This window comes from Bos javanicus, chromosome 2 (assembly GCF_032452875.1).
Source record: "Bos javanicus breed banteng chromosome 2, ARS-OSU_banteng_1.0, whole genome shotgun sequence".
Classification (NCBI taxonomy): domain Eukaryota; kingdom Metazoa; phylum Chordata; class Mammalia; order Artiodactyla; family Bovidae; genus Bos; species Bos javanicus.
Window position 1 is genome coordinate 106,153,660 of NC_083869.1, and position 21,120 is coordinate 106,174,779.

General features: G+C 54.3%; 1 protein-coding gene across 13 annotated transcripts in view; it reads right to left on the reverse strand.

Annotated features, from left to right (window-relative positions):
* The window catches only part of TNS1 (tensin 1), a 216,229-nt gene that overhangs the window by 122,356 nt on the left and 72,753 nt on the right, over positions 1-21,120 (reverse strand). For all 13 annotated transcript variants that reach the window (XM_061384478.1, XM_061384457.1, XM_061384530.1 and 10 more), the window contains one exon: positions 944-985. In XM_061384478.1, coding sequence (XP_061240462.1) covers positions 944-985 — 42 coding nt within the window. The remainder of the gene's footprint in view (positions 1-943; positions 986-21,120) is intronic.

The window sequence follows — 21,120 nt, forward strand, 5'->3', positions numbered from 1 at the left end:
CAGCTGGGATGGGTCTGGAGCAGGCCCCTCTCCCCAGCCCATAACTCACAGGAGTCCTGCCCATCCACACTTTTCTGGAAGCCTGACTGGAGGAAAGAGGGAGCAGTGCGGGGCTGGGGGACATGGAGGGAGGGCAGAAAAGCAGAGTCAGCCAAAGAGCCTGGAGATGCAGCAGGCCACCTCAATGTGACTAACTTCCCAGGTACCTGAACTCTGTGGGTCATGCCATCCATCCCAGAGCCAAGGGCACATGGTTCCACAGGTGTGGACCCCTTCTAAGCTGGCATGTCAAGCCAGGTGGTCCCTGGAGCTGGTCAGATGATAGAACAGAGTCAGGGGACAGAAGGGCTCAGCCAAAAGGGACCTGACCAGGGACCAGGCAGGTCAAAGGAGATGCCATCCCCCTGTTCTGTAAGCCCCAAGACAACAGGCACCTGACCAGGCCTAGAGACAGGCAGGATGCCCTTTTATGGGCTTTTCTAAGGACTTGAGTCTCAAGATTGAAACAAGAGGCCGCGAGTCTCATGAAGTCACGAAGGGACCTCATGACTCATTTCCTTCTAGTCGGGCTTCAGCTTCAGGACACGGCCCCTTCCTCCTCATTACCTAATGGCCCAGCACCTGTGGGAGCTACCAGGATGCTTGGGGCTTCCCCAGTGGCTCAGCGGTAACGAATCTGCCTACAATGCAGGACACACATGAGACATGGGTTGGATCCCTAGGTCTGGAAGATCCCCTGGAGAAGGGACTGGCAACCCACTCCAGTATTCTTGCCTGGGAAATCCCATGGACAGAGGAGCCTGGAGGGCTACAGTTTATGGGGTTGCAAAGAGTCGGACACAACTGAAGCGACTGAGCATGCATGCAGGCAAAGTAAGCTGAAGCAGGAGCTGCGGAAAGAGAGGAGGGTGGGCTGGCGGGGCAGGAATGGACTGTCACTCACCACCAGTTCATGGCTGGAAGGAGGAATGCAGGGGGCAGCCACCTGTGGGAGGAACAGAGAAAGGGCAAGGTTAGCATCTTTCATCCCCATAGAAACCCAGGGCCTCCTGAAATCATTTTGCTCCCCTACCAGCCGGGGCTAGACACCCCGCCCTTCAGTTCACAAACACTGACACCCTCCAGTAGGAGAGTTCATTGGAAGACTGTGTAGCAACACGAGAAAACGCCTAGGCAACAGTGCTCAGATGAAGAGGCAAAAGTGAAATGGACACATTCTTAAAATTCTGTACAAAGAAATATGCAGAAAGACTGGAGGTCAAAGCACCAGAGTTAAGGTAATAAGGTAGTTTTTTTTTTTTCTCTCTCTCTATTTTCTAAATTTTCTGCAATATGGTAAGATTTGGTGTGTTTTTGTTTTTTTTTTTAAACCATGTTTAAGACCTCTAGGAAAGGAAAAGTCACCTCCTCCATTCTCCCAAATGCCAAGGTGTCTCATTCCAAGGTCAGAGCTGCAGAGGGCTGGCCAAGCTTCCCAGACTGTGTGGGGAAACAGCATGGGGAAGGGCCTGTCGGCTCTTTCAAAAGAAACTGTCCACTCTGCTAATACACGTGGAAGGTCTTGAGGGTGGAAACACTCTCCGAGGGTGAGCTATTATTTTGTCATCATCCTCATCTTCTCTGATGAGGGAGGGGGTGGCCCCGTGGCCTCAAGTCAAAGGGAGATGCGCGGAGAGAGGGGGCTGGATTGCTCCCTACGCTGAGATAACACTCCCTCCCCAGGGGCCTGGCAGCCAAACCACTACCCTGACAATTAGCAGAGGCCTTTATCAGAGACTCGGTGTGTTCCTTTTTTTCTAGCCAGGACACGTTTTTCTTGGAGCTCATACCTCAACCTTGGCTCCAATTCCTGACCTGAACACCACGTAGGAGCCCACAGAGGGGACGGAGGGGGAAGCTCTCCCCACGTCCCGCAGCCCCAGGCATGAGGATGTCTGGACACAAGCCATGGATCGCCAAAGGGCAGGTGGCTACCTTCTCCAACAGTGGGCGATCTGGCCCCATCCCCAGAAGAGCAGTGACAGCCCCCAGCCCCAGGTGGAGCTGGCTGTTCATAGGGGCGTCACCCTCAGCTGAGCCCTTCTGTCCCCTGACCCTGTTCTATCCTCTGACCAGCTCCAGGGACCACCTGGCTTGACATGCCAGCTTAGAAGGGGTCCACACCTGTGGAACCATGTGCCCCGGGCTCTGGAAGAGGTAGAGGGGCTAGGAGTTGGCATCCCTGGGTTCTTGGCAGTCACGCTGCAGGCTCCCTGCCAACTCAGCAAAGTGACCTGGGTTGAGTCTCAGTACCTATCACCCTTGGAGGAGAGCATGGCAACCCCCTGCAGTATTCATGCATGGTGAGTTATCATCCATAGTTTCACAAAGAGTCAGACACGACTGAAGCGACTTAGAACAGCACACACACCTACCACCAGTTGAGGTACAGGGGCACAGAGAAATTAAACAACTTTCCCAAGGTCACACAGCTGATCAGTGACCAGGGGTGGGGTGGAGGATGCCAGGAGAACAGGGCAGAAGGGCAGGAAAGTCTGGAGGTGGCTGCAGCCTTCAGGGCGCCCTGCCCATCAGACAAGCTCTCAGTCACGGGGACGCTTGCAGTCCCCTAGGCCCTTTCAGAGCAGGAGTCCAGCATCTAGCAGTGACCTCCTTCCTCCCTGGATCCTTCCACCCCAGCCCTAAATCCCGCTCTTGTAGGTTTCAACCCCCTGGGGCCAGGCCCTCCTATCCCACCTCCTATCACCCAAGGGCCCTCAGGTCCGGGTGGGAGTGGGTCAACCCACAGATCAGCACCCTGCTCTGCTCCTTCTCTCGGAGCTAGAGCTGGAACAGGGCTGAGAACCTAAATGTGCAATCAGCTGCAAGAGGACGGGACGCTGCTGGCTAGTGCCATGGCATCCCAGACACAGGCAAGCCCCATCCACCGCCGCTGTCTTCCCCTGCAGTACCCGAGAGTGCGTCTGGTCTCCATTCGGGACTGGGGGTTAGGGAAGTGAGGGGGGTTACGGACACATGATGAGGCAAAGGTAGGACGGACAGGTGTCCTCTGAGACAAGAGGGAGAGCCTCTTCTCTAGGACTAAAGTACTAGTCGCTCAATCGTGTCCGACTCCTTGCAACCCCCTGGACTGTAGCCCACCAGGCTCTTACGTCTATGGCATTCTCCAGGCAAGAATACTGGAGTGGGTTGCCATTCCCTTCTCCAAGTACCACCCTGAAGCAGCGGGGAGCCATGGAACCTGAACCCAGGTCCTGTCCTTGTCCTCTCTGAGGACTTAGATCTGTACTGTGGACCCCCAGTTTGCAGGCCTGATGCCGGGGTGCCCCTTCGTGGCCTGCTGCCCCCCAGGGCCTCCTCCACCCACTGCCCACAGCTGCGCATTCCAGGCCGGCCCGCCAGCCAGCCCACTAACTTTGTTGTGTGTTTCAATGTTTCTTGTCTCTCTATTTTTTTTTTTTTTTAAGCAGAGAAATGTTTCCTTAAAAGGCTCTCTCCTTCCCTCCGGCACCCTGGCTCCTGGCCACCCCCTCAGGAGCCTGGAATGTACCAGGGAGGGCCAGAGCCCCTTGCCACTCTGGCCTGTGCCCTGTGGCCCCACACTCCTGGTGTCCGCAGCGACCACTCCCACTGGCCCCGGGGGACTCCAGCTAGAAGCCCTCCCTATGCAAAGAGGGCAGACACAGGGGGTGCCAGTCATTTGTCTCCCCAGGGCTGGCAGGACAGGATTCCAGGACTCAGGCCCAGAAATTCAGCCTCAGGTAAGGCTTCTCCCCAAGTCTCCCTCCATGATCCGTTGGCAGACAGAGGATGCGGGCTGGTGGGCCTAAGGTTCAGCCTTTCCATTCTGAAAACTGTAACAACACTAAAAGCAGCAGCAGCAGCAAATACTCCCATCAAACTTGCTACCCGCCAGGCACTCTGCTTTGTCCCTGGCGTGAATTAATTCACTTCATTCCCACAACCCTGAGCATCCCATTTTGTGACTGAGAAGACCAAGGCACAGAGGTCAATCAAGTGTCGAGCAGAGAAGGCAGGACGCAACCCCAGCAGTCTGGCTGTAGACAGGGTTGTGCCGCAGCCCTCTCTGCCGTGCCGACTCTCCGGTAAAGACGAATTTCCCCAGAGCCCTACACAATGAGAGCAGGAACAGAAAGTTTATGGGATGTGCCTATGTGTCTGTTACTGTCCTAAGCCCTTTCCCTAGACTCATTTGATCCTAATAAAAATGCAGACTTTGGACATAGGTAGGGAAGGAGACGGTGGGATGAACTGAGACAGTAGCGCTGACATATATACACTATCATGTGTAAAATAGATAGCCAGTGGGAAGCTGCTATATGGGCACAGAGAGCCCAGCCTGTGCTCTGTGATGACCTAGAGGGGCGGGATGGGGTGGGAGGGTCAGGAGGGAAAGTTTCTTTAAAGTTCACAGGGAAAAAGATGCATGAGTTATACTGTTTTATCCCCATTTCACAGATGAAGAAACTAAGGCACAGCAAGGGTAACGACTTGCCCAAGGCCACTGCAGTAGAACGATGCAGCTCTGGAGGTAGAAAGACAGGAATGCTGCCAGGATGTGAGCGTTATCAGGCTCCATAGCCTGGCACTGGGGCCAAAGCCTGGCATTCATCAGCCCTCCACCCACTAGTATTTTCTGAACTTCAAAGGTCCCCGGGAACAGTGCCAACAACAGGACACAGCCTTGGGGACCCCCCCAGGACAGGAGAGTCCTGAGAGCAGGCAGCCCAGTCAGGGGGCTCCCTGCACAACCCGCCCCCTGGCCGGTTCCCCACTGTCACTCTGTCCATTCACCTTGTCCAGGCCCAAAGCCACACCCAAGGGGTGGGCTCCTCTCAGTCCTCGGGACACACCTAGCGTTGTTCTTCCTCAGGGCCTCTGAGTATGCAGTTTTCTTGCCCAGATGTTCTTAGCCCAGCTGTCTGCACAGCTGGGTCCTTCCTATTCTTCTGGCTTTGGCTTAAATGCTACCACCCTAGAGAGAAGCCCTCCCTGACTCCCTTAAGCTATACATACACACACACACACACACACACATAGCTATTCTCTCTCCTGAATTCCTATCTCTCCTTCCCAGCTCTAAATACAATGTGTAATTACAGATGTGTTTATTTCCTTGTCTATAATCTGTTACTCACTAGAGAAATCAAGTGCCCTAAAGGAAAGGAGCATGCCTTGTTCATCATGCTAGTCCCAGCACACAGGAGGTGCACACGAAAGATTTCTGGAAAGATGAAAGCGACTCAAGGCCCAAGGACAGGAGGCACCAGTTACCACGACTGTTAGGCACCTACTCAAGGGAGCTGATCTACCATATGCTTGTGTCGTCTCTGAGACCCTCCAATCCTGCAGAGTTGGTATTCTGTTCCCATTTTACAGATGAAGAAACTGAGGCTTGAAGAGATCATAACAGAGTCAACCAGCTGGAAGGGGAGAGTCGTAGGTGAAAACCCAGGCACCTGCCTCCCACTGCCCCCAAAACCTCACTACCTGACGAGTGGCAGGACCTCATCCCCAGCTGGGCAACACTCCCATCCTCAATCAGGATTGGTTACACAACATCCCAGCCTCCCACGGGTCCCCACACCCATGTCCACCTGGTCCCCAGGACTGGAGGACAGCCCAGCCAAACTAGAACCACTTGAGTCTGGGAATTGAGCATTTCATATAATCCTGAGCAGAAAAGAGATCTCCCCCATATCTGGCTTGCCTCTCCCCCGCTTTAATTACGGTAAAATGCACATAACATAAAATTTACCATTTTAAGTGTAAATCAGTGGCATTGTATATTAACAATGCTGTATAATCATCTTCACTATCCATTTCCAGAACATTTTCATTATTCCAAAATAGAAAAACCCTACACCCATCAAACAATAATTCCTCACTCCCCCCCCACCCCTCCCCGGCCCCAGTAACCTCTCATCTACTTTCTGTTCCTATGAACTTGCCTATTCTAGGTACCTCACATAAGAGGAATCATACAATATTTGTCTTTTTGTCTGAATTATTTCGCTAAATGTTATAAGCTGAAGTATCCCTCCAAATTCTTAGGTTGAAGTCCAAACCCCCAGTACCTCACAATATGACTGTATGTAGAGATGGGGCCTTTAAATATGTGTATTAGTCCCTCAGTTGTGTCTGACTCTTTGCAACCCCATGGACTGTAGCCTGCCAGGCTCCTCTGTCCCTGGGAATCTCCAGGCAAGAACACTGGAGTGGGTAGCCATTCCTTTCTCCAGGGAATCATGCTGATCCAGGGATCAAACCCACGTCTCCTGTGTTGCAGGCAGGCTCTTCACCATCTGAGCCACCAGGGAAGCCCCAGGGGTGATTAAGTTAAAGTGAGGCCATTAAGGTGGGCCCTAATCCAATATGACTGGTATCCTTACAAGATAAGATCAAGACCCACAGAGAGTCACTAGGGGGACCTGCGCAAAGGGAGGACCACGTGAAGACACAAGGAGAAAGTGGCCAGCTACAAACCAAGGAGGGCCTCAGCGAAAACCAAACCTGCCGGCACCTTGATCATGACCTCCAGCCTCCACGCTGCGAGAAAATAAAGTTCTGTTGTTTAAAGCACTGAGTTTGTGGGTCTTCCCTGGTGGTCCAGTGGCGAAGTCTCCACGCTCCCAATGCAGGAGGCCTGGGTGAGATTCCTGGTCAGGGAATTAGATGCCACATGCCACAACTAAGAGCTTGCATGCTGCATGTTGCAACAAGATTGAAAAGCTTGTGTGTCGCAACTAAGATCCAGGGCAGCCAAATAAATAAATAAACCACTGAGTGTGTGATATTTTGCTATGCCAGACCCAACAAACTAACATACTCTGCCTAATGGTTTCAAGACTCTTTCACGTCGCAGCATGTATCAGAGTTGCATTCTTCTTTGAGGCTGAATACTACTCCATTGGATGACTATACCGCACTGTGCTTACCCGTCCATCCATCAGCGGACACTTGGGTTGCTTCCAGAGAAGTTCTTGCTGACACCCACTGCACATGCCTCCCCCAACAACTCCAGGCACTCACCTCGAATGACACCCTCCCTTCTTCATGACCCCCCTGAAGTAGGTCCTTAGCATCCTCATCTTATAGAGGCTCAGGCAGTTCAACAATCCTGTGAGAGCCAAGATGGCACATCTATCAAGTAACAGCATCAGGACTGATACCAGGTCGGCCTGCCTGCAATACCTGCCTTTCCCAGCAAGCCACACTGTCCCCTTGGCCAGATGAGGTCCGTGCTGTGGCAGAGGATCCGGGGCTGTAATAGCACAGAGAAAGCTGGAGGGGAGTGAGGGGTTGCCCAGGCATACTCCATGGAAGAGGGGGCACCTGAGGCGGGCCTCAAGAACACACTGCTTTTGTTTGTCTACTGCGTGGCTCCCCCTGTGAGCCCCAGAAGGGCAGGAAGCCCACAGGTCATTTTTGTCAAGAAGCTCGGGCTCTGCTCAGAACCTGGAACTTACGAGGTCCGTGGGCAGGTTTTGAAGGTGGCGATGGGGAAAGGGCATTTCAGGAGAAAATAACCACACAAACAAGGCATGGAGGTGGGAACGCTTCCCACATCAAAAGAATCCCCTTCGGCTGGGACACAGGATGGGTGAAGGAAAAGATGGCATTGAAAGGCATGTAGGAGATGAGGGAAGCAGACTGGCCTGAAAGTTTCCCTCCAGGCTGGATGATAGGAGACTCTGAACACCCAGCAGAGGAGTTAAAGCTTTCAGCTGCCAGCACTGGGAAGCCACTGAAGATGCCTGAGTAGGAGAGGGACCAGGGGAGATGAAGGATGCGGAGCTTAATGCAAGCAGGAGATGTTCGGTAACACTAAGAATAATGAGGGGAGGGGGAAAGATGGGGAGGAGCCCTGAAGTCTAGAGACAAGGGGCCATCGCATTGCAGGTCTCCTGCATTGCAGGCAGATTCTTTACCAGCTGAGCCACAAGGGAAGCCCAAGAATACTGGAGTGGGTAGCCTTTCCCTTCTGCAGGAGATTTTCCCAACCTAGGGATCGAACTCAGGTCTCCAGCATTGCAGGCAGATTCTTTACCAGCTGAGTCACAAGGGAAGCCCAAGAATACTGGAGTGGGTAGCCTATCCCTTCTCCAGTGGATCTCCCCAACCCAGGAATCAAACCCGGGTCTCCTGCATTGCAGGTGGATTCTTTACCAACTAAGCTATCAGGGAAGCCCTAAGGGACCATCAGGTACCTGAACGTCTGTGGGCCCCCATCCCCACCTCATGTTAATAGATGCCCCCTCCAGACTCTACTGCTCTCCCCGACCCAGAGCATGGAGGGCACCGCCACCTTCCTGCCCTCCAGAGCCAGGGATCCCGCCCTCAGCTCTGCCTGCTGCTCATCCTCGGGGCCCCACTCAAGGAACCTGTGGTGGCCAGGAATCAGCCATCCTCCGAGACTTGGTCACTGAGGTGACACCAGGGAGCCAAGAATAATGCAGACAATGATCCCGGAGGGACCCAGCCCGCGTGCCCTGTGTGGACACAATCAGACGACCTCCGTGTGTGGAGAGCCCAGCACCTCCAAGTTCACATTACGAATCCCCACTGGGCTCTATAAAGCCCCAGCCAGCCCCTGCCAGCCAGACCAAAGCAGGCTGGGAGCCCCCGCCAACTGGACCAGGGCTTGGCTTGGGAACCAGGTGAGGGGTGACTGTGGATGCCCACAGTCAGACAGCTACACAGTGCCCAGCCATGCGGGGGACTGGGCAAGTACAAGGCCCGAGGGTGAAGAGGGCAGCACCCCAGAACAGCTCGAAGACACTGGCCTCCCAGACTGAGCCTCAAGCCTCAAGCTCTGGGCAGGGGGGTTCCCGAGAAGGAGGGGGCCCCTGCCCTGGCTCCATTTCCTCCCCAGGCCTGGGCCTCCCCTCCAGGCCACCCATCCTCACCAGAGCTTGCTCTCAACCTGCTCTGCTGTTTCCTTCCCTTATATAGAGTTCTGCTCACGACCGGGAAAGGAACTGCGTCAAGTTCCTGGAGGCAAGAAGGGGCCTGTTCCCAGGGACACCTCGAGCTGAGGAGCGGGGGGCCGTGCCCCTTCAGGGCCAGGGAGCCAGCCGGGGGCAGGGAGGGGGCCTGACCCTTTCCCCAAGCCCAGCAGTCTCCAACTGAGACCCCAAGCAGACAAGACACAGGGGCGACCCAGAGGGCCGACTCCAGTCACTGTCCCCAGAGTTCCAGGCCCATCCCTTCCCCAAATCCTCCTGGGCCAGGCTCCTCTTGGACCATTGACCCAGTCATTCCCCCTGCCAGCTCCAGCAGCTCCCCTGAACCCCAACCCTCCCTCTTATCCCGGGAGCCTCTTCTCAGGCCCCACTCACTGGCCGCCCCAGCCCCTGCCAGCCTCCAAGTCCTGTTCCACGCTCAAGAAGGTCCTCCTAGACAGGGAAGTTTCTAGCCACACCCCACACAGCAGCCCTGACCTGCACAGCCTAATCCCATACAAGGGGAGGGCAGGGTGTGCCAGACCCTCTTGAGCCTGCCGGCATGTGGTATTTCAGAGCAGACACTTCCCCAGAAGGTCGTGGCAGCAGCAAAGCAGGTGAGGTGGGTCTAGCACTGAGCGCCAGCAGGCCCGGCCCTCTGCAGCCGGTCCCCTTCAGAGTCTGTCCAGAGGATGGCATAAGATAGCACCCAGATCTCTGGATGCCTAGCTGGTGGCAGAACATCTTTTCTGACGATCTGTTTCCCCTGGGACCCAAGCTGGGACCCCAAGGGCCGAGCTCAGGGACCACACTGGCCCACACCCAACATCAGTGACCCTGGGAGGGCTGAGTTGCATACCGGACCAGACTTCTCATGAGCAAACCCTTGTGAGCAAGAAAGTCAGAGAAGTTGAGTTCAACAGACAGGTACCAAGCATCTCCTACATGCCAGGTCCTGGGAGCACAAGAGGGGAGCCAGGGGTCCAGGGGAAGCCTGGCAATGACAAGGGTGGGGCGTGTGGGGGCACAGGGAAGTACCAGCAGAGGCAAGAGGGCAGAGCTGGGCCCAGGACTTGACACTGGTCAGCGTCCTGGGTTCACAGCCCTGTCCCCTTTCTGCCTCCTCCTGGCTCCCTCACTGCCATTGACGACCACCCCACTCCCTGACCATCTAAGGTTGTTAAGCCAAAAACCTGAGGGTCAGCTGGACTCTTCCTACACCCCCGTCCCCCCCAAGCCTGGCCAATTCCTCCACCAGAGTATCCTTCCAAGCCACTCCCTCACCCCTAGTCTCTTTAAATCATGGAGATTCTTACAACAGCCTCCTGACATCCGCCTCCTTGCCCTCAGCCCAGCTCCACGGGATAAAGTCCAGATGCCCTAATATGGTCCTCACAGCCCTTCGGGACCTGGCTGTGTCTCTCTTTCCAGTCCCATTTCTCACCTCTCCGCCTCGAAGCCCTCACTCCAGCCAGAGAATACCACTTTCAAGTTCGCTTGTTTGTTTTTCCCATATGGTACACAGTGAGGTGGGGGTTATCAGCCCATTTTACAGAAGGGGAAACGAGGCTCTGAGAGGTCACATCCTTAGCCTGCACTAGGTAATGGAACCAGAGTTCCAACCTGGTAGCACCCCATGACTTGGCCCTGCTCAGGACCACAGCACTTTGCCCAAATCAGGTGTCACACGTAGAGTTTCATGGGGGGCATGGCTTCTAAGGCAGGTGGGCTGGGAAGATGTCTGAGTCAAGAGGAGGGTGGAGGCAGAACGGGAGACCAAAATGAAAGGAGACTCTGAGCTGGGGTTCTGAGCAGAGTAGGGAGATTACTGAGAACATTCTAAGGGGATGTAAGAAGCCTGAGGAGAAACCGGCCACCACTGAGGAGCCCAGGCCGGAGCACTCAGAGGACGCAGGGCCTCTGTTAATAAGTGGAGGCACTCAACAGATGGTCTGACAAACAGACTCCAAGGTCACCTTCTCCTAAGATCTAAAGAGCAGGGAAACCCCAGCTCTTCTTTCCCACCTGGAGAAGAGCCATTTGTTCTGGAGCAGGGGGTTGGAGGACATGGCCTCCAGCACAGAAAACCCTGCTTCTAGGAAGTTCCTAGAAGAATCTGGTGAAGGAAAGGACTGTGGTCTGTGGTCAAGGTTCTAGTGGAACCTGGGACAGGGAGGAGGTGATGGGCACACAAGCAAGGCAGTGCACTCCTTCAACAACAGTAACGGGGCCCTCGGTGCCACGTTCCCGGCTTCAGAGCCAGAGGGGAATAAGGATGGCCTGACCCGGAGGGGAACTTGTGGCCCAGTGGAGGAGACAGGCATGTAAACAGAGAATTATAAACGAGCCCAAGAACTGCTGTAATGGAGGTATAAGAGGGCTATTATTTCACTGGGATTCAAGTCCATCTGGTTTTCCAGAAATTACACCCAGAGGGAGACTGCCCACCCTGCCTCCTTACTCCTCATGAGGGTTTCTGTCCCTGATGAAAACTTGAAGGATCAAAGTCTTTGACCCTAAGCTGTGCTAAAACAGTGAGAAAAGAAGGATGTGTGGGAGAAAAAAAAAATGTATTAATAAGAGCAAGGGGGAAACCCAAGAAGCCAGAGGGGTCAGGACCTGCCAAGGAGCATGAAAGGGGCCCCCGCAGAGGAGGCTGGGGCAGGGGTGGAGGAGAGAATGGGCTGAGCCAGGCCCCAAACTGAGAATTCCAAGGCTGGGAGCCACCCTCAAACCTGCACAGACAAGAGAGGTTCCCTGTACCTTCCTAAACACAGCCATAGTCAGCTCTCAGGACAACAGGACAACAGCTTCCAGGCTTCAGTCCCTGCCACATCTTCAGGAGGCTTTGCAAACCACAGGTGTGCATGGCTCTGTTTCTTAATCTCAATGATACCACTGACTATCTGGGGTAGCATCAACTGGACAATAGCTTTTGAGGAGGGAAGGCTGCCCGAAAATCATAAGATGCATTCCAAGTTCAAAAGCATTAAACAGAATGTAGGAGGGAAAAAAAGACATCTCAGATTTGAAGAAATGGCCAAAAGCTTTTTTGGTTATTCAGGCTTCTCACGCTGCCTGCATCACTGCTCGATGCTGCTGCTGATCAGGAAGGCCTACCCCCTTCTTTAAAGATTTAAGGCTTGCCAAAAGAAAAGCAAACAGGAGAAAATTCTGTATTCTCCAAGCCCATCTGTAGCCTTGCATTCCCTAAGCCACTAAAAGTCATTTTGTCTCATCACTTGACGCCAAACTGCTCTGAACCTAACACAAACGTGGTAACTGGAAGTGGGTTCAATTCTAAAAGATCATAACACCTTCTGCTTGTGGGTCCTCATTTCTAAATTCCTGAACACACTAAGGGGCATGAGTTTCCAACCAAAAGATAAGAGGTAAGATAGAAAAGCCCTGGACTGGGTTAGTGGAGTGGAAGTCACTCAGTCGTATCTGACTCTTTGTGACCCCATGGACTATACAATCCGTGGAATTCTCCAAGCCAGAATACTGGAGTGGGTAGCCATTACCTTCTCCAGGGGATCTTCCCAACCCAGGGATCAAACCCAGGTCTCCCGCATTGCAGGCGGATTCTTTACCAGCTGAGCCACAAGGGAAGCCAAGGGGACGCTTACTCACCTCATGGTACAAAAACAGAAAACTTGAAGATCCGTCCCTAAAGAGCCACTGACTTGCCACATGCAGGCCCTGCTCAAGGGTGGGTATTGTCTGAGTACCATCAAGACAGCAGTGAAACAGGCCAGTGACTTTCTAAGATGCACACAGCCTATGAATGACAGGTGATTCTTGCACCAAACCCGCAGCTGCCTTCGAGGAGCCTGAGGGTTAGGCCTGGGCTCAAATATCCATCTGCCACAGACCGGCTACTGAGAGCTAAACTGGGGATAAGGAGACCTACTTTGCAGAGTGGTTGCATGCGCTCATGCTAAGTCTCTTCAGTAGTGTCCGACTCTGTGCAATAATATGGACTGTAGCCCGCCAGGATCCTCTGTCCACAGGATTCTCCAGGCAAGAATACTGGAGTGGATTGCCATGCCCTCCTCCAGCGGGATCTTCCCAACCTAGGGATCGAACCCATGTTTCTTACATCTCTTGCACTGGCAGCCAGGTTCTTTACCACTGGTTGGGAGGACAAAATAAAGCTGACTGAGATGACACAAGTAAAAATGCCTGGAACACAGCACATGCTTGGAAAACGTTAGCCCCTTTCCACGTGAGCTGGACGCGGTTCCTGCACCTCTCCATGCCTCAGCGCCTTCATTTATAGGTGAGCAAATGTACAGGGTGTACCCTGCGCATTTGATGTGTTGCAACTCACGTAATCCTCTCTTGAACCCTGTGACCTAGGTTCTGTTCATAGGCCCACCTTATAGAGGTCAAAACTGAGGAACAATAACAGAATAAGAGGAATCTACCTTAAGTCAGAGCTCGGAGCAGTATAACACAATGTAAAAGATTACCATCAAAACAATTCAACTTTTTTCTTTGCACGTCCAACTGTTACATGGCCTAAGCTTCAATTATCTGAAAATTCACTCATGTAGAAAACCCCTGGGCCACAGATGGCAGCAGCAGGAGGAGCCGGTGTGGTGGTTCCGCACAATTAGTGCGTGTCAAGGCTGGTGTTCTGGAGCCCCATCTGCTCTGATGGACTGCTCCAGGGGCCCCAGGGGCAGGAGGTCCCCAGGGCAGGGCAGCCCAGCTCCCGCAGCTCCTTTAAATCCATCTGTGGCCCAGTCACAGGAAGCCCCTTACCGATCCCAATTAGCCAGCAGCAGAGACTTGAAGCCAGGCCAGCACTGAAGGCCAGCGGAGGCCTGGCTGTCACCAGCATTGTTCGGGCTCCATCTGACGCATATCCACTCCCCCCTCCCCTCAATGTTTCCTTGTTCCCCGGGAGGCCCTTCAAGATGCACGCATCCGCATCCAAAACCAGGTCTGAAAGGAAGAGGGGGTGGAGAGAGGGGCAGGGGCAGCGGAAGACCGGGCTCTATCTGGCTGGTAAAACACAGGCAGGTTTTCAATACACAGGAGAGAGAGCCCACATCAGATAGAAGCTCCGGGGACCCAGAGACACTGCACAGAGCTCAGATGCCCGGAGGCACACACAGCGCACCCACACGTCACAGGACCACTGCCAGGCCCAGATGCAGAGTCACTCCCTGGTGCCCCCTCCCTGCCCCACCCCAAGCAGAGCCTCACAGACGGGAACACACCCCCTGGCAGGGGCAGTCTGCACAGCCCTGAGCTCAGCTGACTTCAGGAAGCCAGAAGGGGAAATGACCCACGTGGGCAGACAGCGGGGAGGGCCGAGCATGAACCGGTAGAGGTGGGCGGCGTGAGGTGCCCACAGGAGCCTGCCCACCCACTGAGGCTGGACAAGTGACACTTTCCCCTCGGACTCACCAGGACCACCTGAGCCCTGGGCATCCTTCCACTACAGCAGGTTGCAGGGGTGGGGAGGTGAGGGGCTGTGTAGGGCACACTGATGGAAGCTGGATACGAGATGGCAGAAACAGGACGGCATATGTACGAACGATGGGGCAGATCCAACTAGAAGATAAGCATCCTGAGAATGATGGGATGAAGACGTGGAAGCAGGAATTTTGGAGGTGGAGGTGGTAAGGAGGAGCAAAACAAAGTTCAGGGCTTATGGGACAACTGCTTTATCTGAATACCTACAGGGTACCATTTACTTCAGACACAGTATCACATTTAACCCTTTCAGCAATATGCACAAAAAGCAACACTTCGTTCCTCCATATGTGACCACTGAAACTCAACCAGAAAAGTTAAGCTGCCCAAGACCACTCACTTCTGAACAGTTGAGCTGGCACTCAAACGCAGGACAGCCAGAATAAAAAATCTATACTCCTTCAGGCGATCAAGTCACCAGGGTGATTTGAAGACAAAACAGGGCAGCTATGGGGTCAAAGCGGGGTGGAGGTATAGGTGGTGGGAGGGGCTAGTGCAGAAAAACACAGGAGAGGCAAAGGGGCAGGGGATGCAGGCCTGCAGCTGCTAAGCTCCAGGAAACGAGGGACACAGGGCTCCTAAGGAGGGCAGGGGCTGTGGAGCTCAGGCTGCCGTGACTCAGTGGCTGGGCCTCCAGAGAGCATTTCCGGAGCCCTGGACAGCTCTGTACAGTCTAAGAGCCACCTGCCCAACAGACACACTCAGCCATTACTCACAACTGTTACTCACTCCTCTCTGTACGCCCTCCGCTAAGCACATCACTTACTCCCACTGTCCCCTAAGCATGACCAAGGAGGAGTTGGCAGATCTGCCTAGTTCCCTCTCTTACTCCACCACCTCTCATCCTGCCAGCGCGTCCCCACCTAAAAGAGTGGGACAGAGACCCAGAAGCTCTGGCCCCTCAACTCAAGACAGCTGTTGCCCTCTGCTCTGTTCCAAGAAATGGAGCTGAGGAGTGGTCACTGGGCAAAGAATCTTCTAATGCCAGGGCTGGAAGGGACCTCCCCAGCATCTCAGCAGGCTTCTCAGCAGATGCCTAAAGACCCACCAGGGCCTGCACCTCCGTGCCAGACCCTGGCACCTCTGTGCCAGCTCTTCCCAGAGCCCTAAGAGCAAGGACCTCTCTGTTCAGAAAGAGCCATGGACTTGCAGAATTTCAACACCGATTAGAAATCAAGAACTCTAGCTACACCCTCTCCTTTCATAAATGAGGAAACTGAAGCCCAGAGAGGGGAAGTGATTTTCCCAAAGTCACACAGTGCCAAAGAGGGACTAGAAACAGGCCATCTGAATCCCCCTGCCATCAGTCCCTCCAGCCAACCCTTCCCCTGCCCCAACTCAGGGCAGGGCCCTGATGTTTACCCTCTCTCCCTCCTGTTGCAAAGCAGCTGCTCCTCCCACCAGACTGCTCCTCCAGCCCAAAGGAACTGCAGCCAGACAGTAGTTCATGCAGAGCAATCACTTTCTAACAGGGAAGGGGCATCAGAAACAGGCTGCCCAGGAAGCAGGGAGACTGGACCACAAGCCTTCCAAAGGCCCTGGAGCTAAAAAAAGGTCAGGACCTCTGGCAAGAGATGATGGAAAGAATTCCTCGGGTCTCAGCTGGGGACTAGGGATAGTCCTGGCCTCCTCTCTGCTCACCTCTCCTCCCCCACCCCTCGCCCCGGCTCTCCCCTGCTCTCCCAGGACTACAGCCGGGAATCCAGGCCTGGCTGCTGCCTCCGCTCCCACGCTCTGCTCAGCTCAGCTGGCCACAGCACAAGCAGGGCCCTGTGTGGCATCGCAAGCAACTCACAAGGCACCAAGGATTCTTCAAAGCCTCCATCTATCTCTTGCGCTCCCCTCACCTCCCTCTGGGTGGCTCCTCTCATGGCTGCCAAGAAGCCCCTGCCCCACTCCCTCCCTCGGCACCAAAAGTGGTAATAACAATAACAGTAATAATAACCACAGGTCCCCCACTCCAGAATTCTTGCCCAGAGAATCTCATGGACAGAGGAGCCTACAGTCTATAGGGACACACAAAGTTGGACACGACTGAAGCAACTTAGCATGCACACGTGCAATATGTCCATAGGACACAGATCTTTCTGGTGCCCACATTTCACAGTTAAGTAAACTGAAGCCCTGGCAGGTTAGATAAGTGGCCGGCAGGCACACAGCCTGCAGGAGCTGGTCTCAGGATTCAAACCCAGACAGTGCAGCTGCAGGGTATGTGGTCTTGACCTCCATGCCACTCCGCCCTAGGGACAGGACCTCACTTCAGGAAGTTAAAGCTCCTGAAATCCTTGCTACCTCCTCCGCACGGTCGCAGAGCACCCAGCCTCTGCGACACTCAACCTTCCTCTTAGCTCTGGACAGGCAGCCCATCAGACACTCACCGGTCCACTGACGGTCAGATGGGACACCACTGCCTCCACCTGACCAGGGGACGCCCTTGTTCATGTGTGAGCACCTACTGGGTAAATAACACCTTCTAAAGGAGTCTCTCTTGCATAACTCTTTAGAAATGGGAGCTGCCAACCATCTACCCTCACTCCCGCCTGCTGCAGTCTGTCCATCCGTTCGTGTGTGAAGCCGTGCCCAGGCTCTCTTCTGGCCCGAAAGATGGCCCAGGAAGACCTCAGTGCCTCCCCAGCCTTCTGACCCCGGAGAGGAAGACAGCACGTGGGAAAGAAGCCCAGAGGCGTGAAGTGATTCAGGGGAGGGTTTCCCAGCCCGGGGACCCCAGGAGGCTGGCCTTGGGACCTGTCCCCAGTCTCCCTGGCCCAGTCTGGCCTTCTCAGGTGCCCAAATCACCATCTCTTTGTGTTTCTTCTCTGTCAAAGCCCTCTGCCACTTCCCTCTTTAACCTCACCTAGTAAACCCCCTACAGTTGAGCCCCAGGCAACACCTCCAGGCTCCCCCAAAGTTAGCCTTCCCCACACAAACCACTTTCTGTGGGCTTGGCCTGTGCCAGGCACTGAGCCTCTCAAGCGGGCACTTCACAAGTACGATCTCATTTCATGCCCACCACAACTCTATGAGATTGCATGTTAACCCCATTTTACAGATGCAGATACTGAGGCTTGGCCCAAGGTCAGGCAGCTAGTAAGCAGCAGAGTTAGGAGGAACACCAAAGCCGGACTCTGACACGCGGCTGGAGCGATTATTTCATCCATCATGACAGCATGCCCCTGTGCCTTTGTGCAGGCCTCCCCTCATGCCCAAAGAAGCCTTTGTCCCTTTTCCTTCCTGCAGAACTCCTTCTCAACCTTCAAAACCCATCTCAAACGGCACCTCTTCTCCAAAATTTTCTCCATTCTATCACCTCATGTGCACTCCTTCCTGCTTGATACACCCCCTGCCTGCTGCAGAGACCCTCCAGCGACTCCCCTTTGCGTCCTACCAGAGCATGCCTCCCTGGCCTTTCCAGCCCCACACATATCCCTGGCACCCTGCCTGGTAGAGGGCTGACACCCAGAAAGCTTTAAGTGTGCCCAGCTGCACTCAGCCATTGCCACACCGCCTTGGCAGAGAGTCCAGGGCACTGCCCAGGCCCAAAGAGCCAACCCCCAACCCCACACAGGCATCTAGCACCCCCTAGTCACAGCCACCACCCCAGTTCATGTCTCTCCTGACTGGGGGCTGCTCCCCATGCTTCTGCCTTTCTGGCCTGGTGGTCCCTCTCTGCTCTACCAGCTTGGCTGTTTCTGGGAGTCTCAGCCGGTGATTAGGGCCCTAATCAGCAGGACTTCCTGCCAGCGACTGCCAGAGGTGGGGGCAGGGTTGGGGGTTGGGGGAGGGAAGCAAGGTCAATCCAAGGTGAAGTTCAAAGCCTGGGACCAGGGGAGGCTTCGGAAGGGACATGGACTCACAGACTCCTCCAGCCCAGCATCTCTCCAGCCCTCTTTCCTACAGATGAGGACACCGGGCCCAGCAAGGGAAGGGACTGCTCCCAAGTGCAGGAAGAGGCGGTGCCTTGCTCTCCGACCACCCTCGGCCACAGGAACTCCAAGGCAGGAACCCTTCCTTACATGTCCCTTGAAGCCCCCTGCCTGCCCCTGGGCAGCCCCATCCCAGGATCAAGCCCCATGCTGAACCCACAGGCTGTTCCCCATAAAGGGTTGTCAGAGCCCAAGTGACTGCTCAGGTCTGATTGAGGTCAAAGGTCAATGGTGAGCCTCTCCTCTAGATGAGCAATGGCCTAGAAATGGGACAGAAATGAGCAGGGGCTAAGACAGGGAAGACAGATAGGGCCAGGCTGAACTCAGAAACCCTCCCCAGCTGTCATCATCATCAGCCCAAGCCTATTCTTTCTTCAAGAAAAAAAAAACTGCTTAATGCCTTTTACAGCTGCAACTGGGCGGGCCAGGGGTCCGGAAACAGAGCTCACACACACTCCACACCCCCCGTCCCCAACCCCCGACCTGGAGCAACCTCAGCCTCCCTGGGTGGGAACCAGGACCAGGTGGAGGGTGTATGTGGCAGGTCTTGAGGGCTGACCCTGACTAATGAGGAACATCGGGGGCTCCGGAAAGCAGATGACCCCAAGAGAGGCCTGAGATGGAGAAAGAGCATGACCAGGAGCCTGCAACTGCCACCAGGGGGTCAGAGCTGCCAGCTTCAAGGCAGACAGGAAGGGCTGGGCATGGTTCTCCCCCACCTCCTACCAACAGGGGATGGAACTAAGGCTACAGCGAGAGGGATGCAGGTTAGACCTCGGAGAGACCTAGAGGGCATGAGACGAAGCAACTTAGAGGGCGTGAGACACAGCAACTTAGAGGGCGTGAGACGCAGCAACTTGCAGCATTACTGGGGGAATCCCACTTTTAAAATATAGATGCTACCCCTATGCATGTAGCCTATGGTCAAGGGGAGCCTGCCTGGAGTCCAGGCCACATCCTTGCTGAGCCTGGGAGTCTCTGATCCGGTGACTCTCATCAACAAATGGGATGGGAGCCAAGAAGGGGAAACTGGGCTGGTTTATAATAACGCATCTTGTTTACAGTGATGGCAGCTTTCTCAGAGTCCTCCGTAAACACAGCTCCCTGGGCAGAGAAAGCCTGGAGAGGCTCCCTTATCTCCCACCTCCCCTCAGTCACACAGAGAGAGTTAGGCAGGGAAAGAAAATCTCTTCTCTAGGCTCTGAGGCTAGGACCCCTCGAGGGAAAACAGTGCCACTATCTCCTCCACTCTCTGGGCCCATAACCCTCCCTGTCTTAGGGCTGGAACAGCCGCAACAGGAGAGAAAAGAGCCAACCCAGAGTTGGGCACCTAGAATAATACCACCACCACCACCACCACTAATAATAATAATAATAATCACTAATATTTATTGAGCACTTACTATGTGCCAGGCACTGTTCAAAGTGATTTCAAGAAACTAACTCATCTGATCCTCACAAACAAACCATAGAGCAGAAATTATCATTAAAACTGGCAAGGGCATTATACTAAGTGAAATAAGTCAGACAGGGAAAGACAAATACTGTGTGATGTCACTTTTATGTAGAATCTAAAAAATGCAACGACCTCGTGAACAGAACAAAAAAAGAAGCAAGACTCACAGATACAGAGAAGAAACTAGTGGTTACCAGTGTGTGTGTTTGGGGGGGGGCGGCCAAGGGGCAGGCGGGGGGTGCTAGAAAATAAGTGCAGGGAAGTGGGAGTTACAAGCTATTGGGTGTAAGGTAGGCTACAAGGATGTATTGTACAACACGGAAAATAGCCACTATTTTGTAATAACTGTACATGGAGTGTGACCTTTAAAAATTACATTAAAGAATAAACTTAAAATGTTTTAAGCTATCTAAAACTGTCCCCTGAGCCCATTAGTCCATCGGTTCATGTTAAGCAGCATTCTGCCAGGTAGAGCCAGCATCACCAGGGAGGCAAAAGGCACAGGCCTGCCCTCAAGGAGCTTGTAATCAGCAAGAAGACAGGTGAGCACAGAGGAAGCCTGCAAGGGCTAGGAAATTGGGGGACCCCCGTATTCTCTGCTGGAGAACGCCTAGGAAGTTTCCAGGGGACCTGACCTGGGACGGGGGCCCTTCCCCACAGTGGCAGATGGACAGGATTTGGCCCTCCTGTAGCACCTCGTGCCTCACCAGCTCCCTGGGACTCCGCCCTCCTGGGCCAGTCCCTGTCTGCCTCCAAGAACACCCAGGCCCAAGCTACAGGCTTCCAGCCCTAAAAAGGCAGGGATTAGAGCGACCAGATAAACCCTGGAGGAGGCAGCGCCAGGGACTGGCTCGGGCCCACCTACCACCCCCATCCCACCCAAGTTCCCACTCCACGGAGACCAACCACCCTCCCGGAGGGAAACCAAAGTGTGGAAGAGAAGAAAGATGGCCAGGGTCACCAACCTGGGTGAGAGAGCTGGCCAGGGACCCAGCTGCACCTTCTGAAGGCCTCCACCAGCCCCCCAACCCATCCCACGGGAAAGAGTTTCAGGAGACTGAAGATTAGGAAGGAGGCGAGGGCACGAGTGACCGTGCATAATGGAGGGACACCTGGGGGGTGGCATGGACCGCAAGGCTGGCAGCCCTGCCACCCCCACTACCCTCGTTCCAGCTCACTGGTACCCACACCTCTGCAAGCCTAATAACTTTGAAAGCTAAGACCAGCGCCATAGGGGGTGGGGACAGTACACAGGAAGTCCCTCCAGTCTCCCCAAACCACTCTC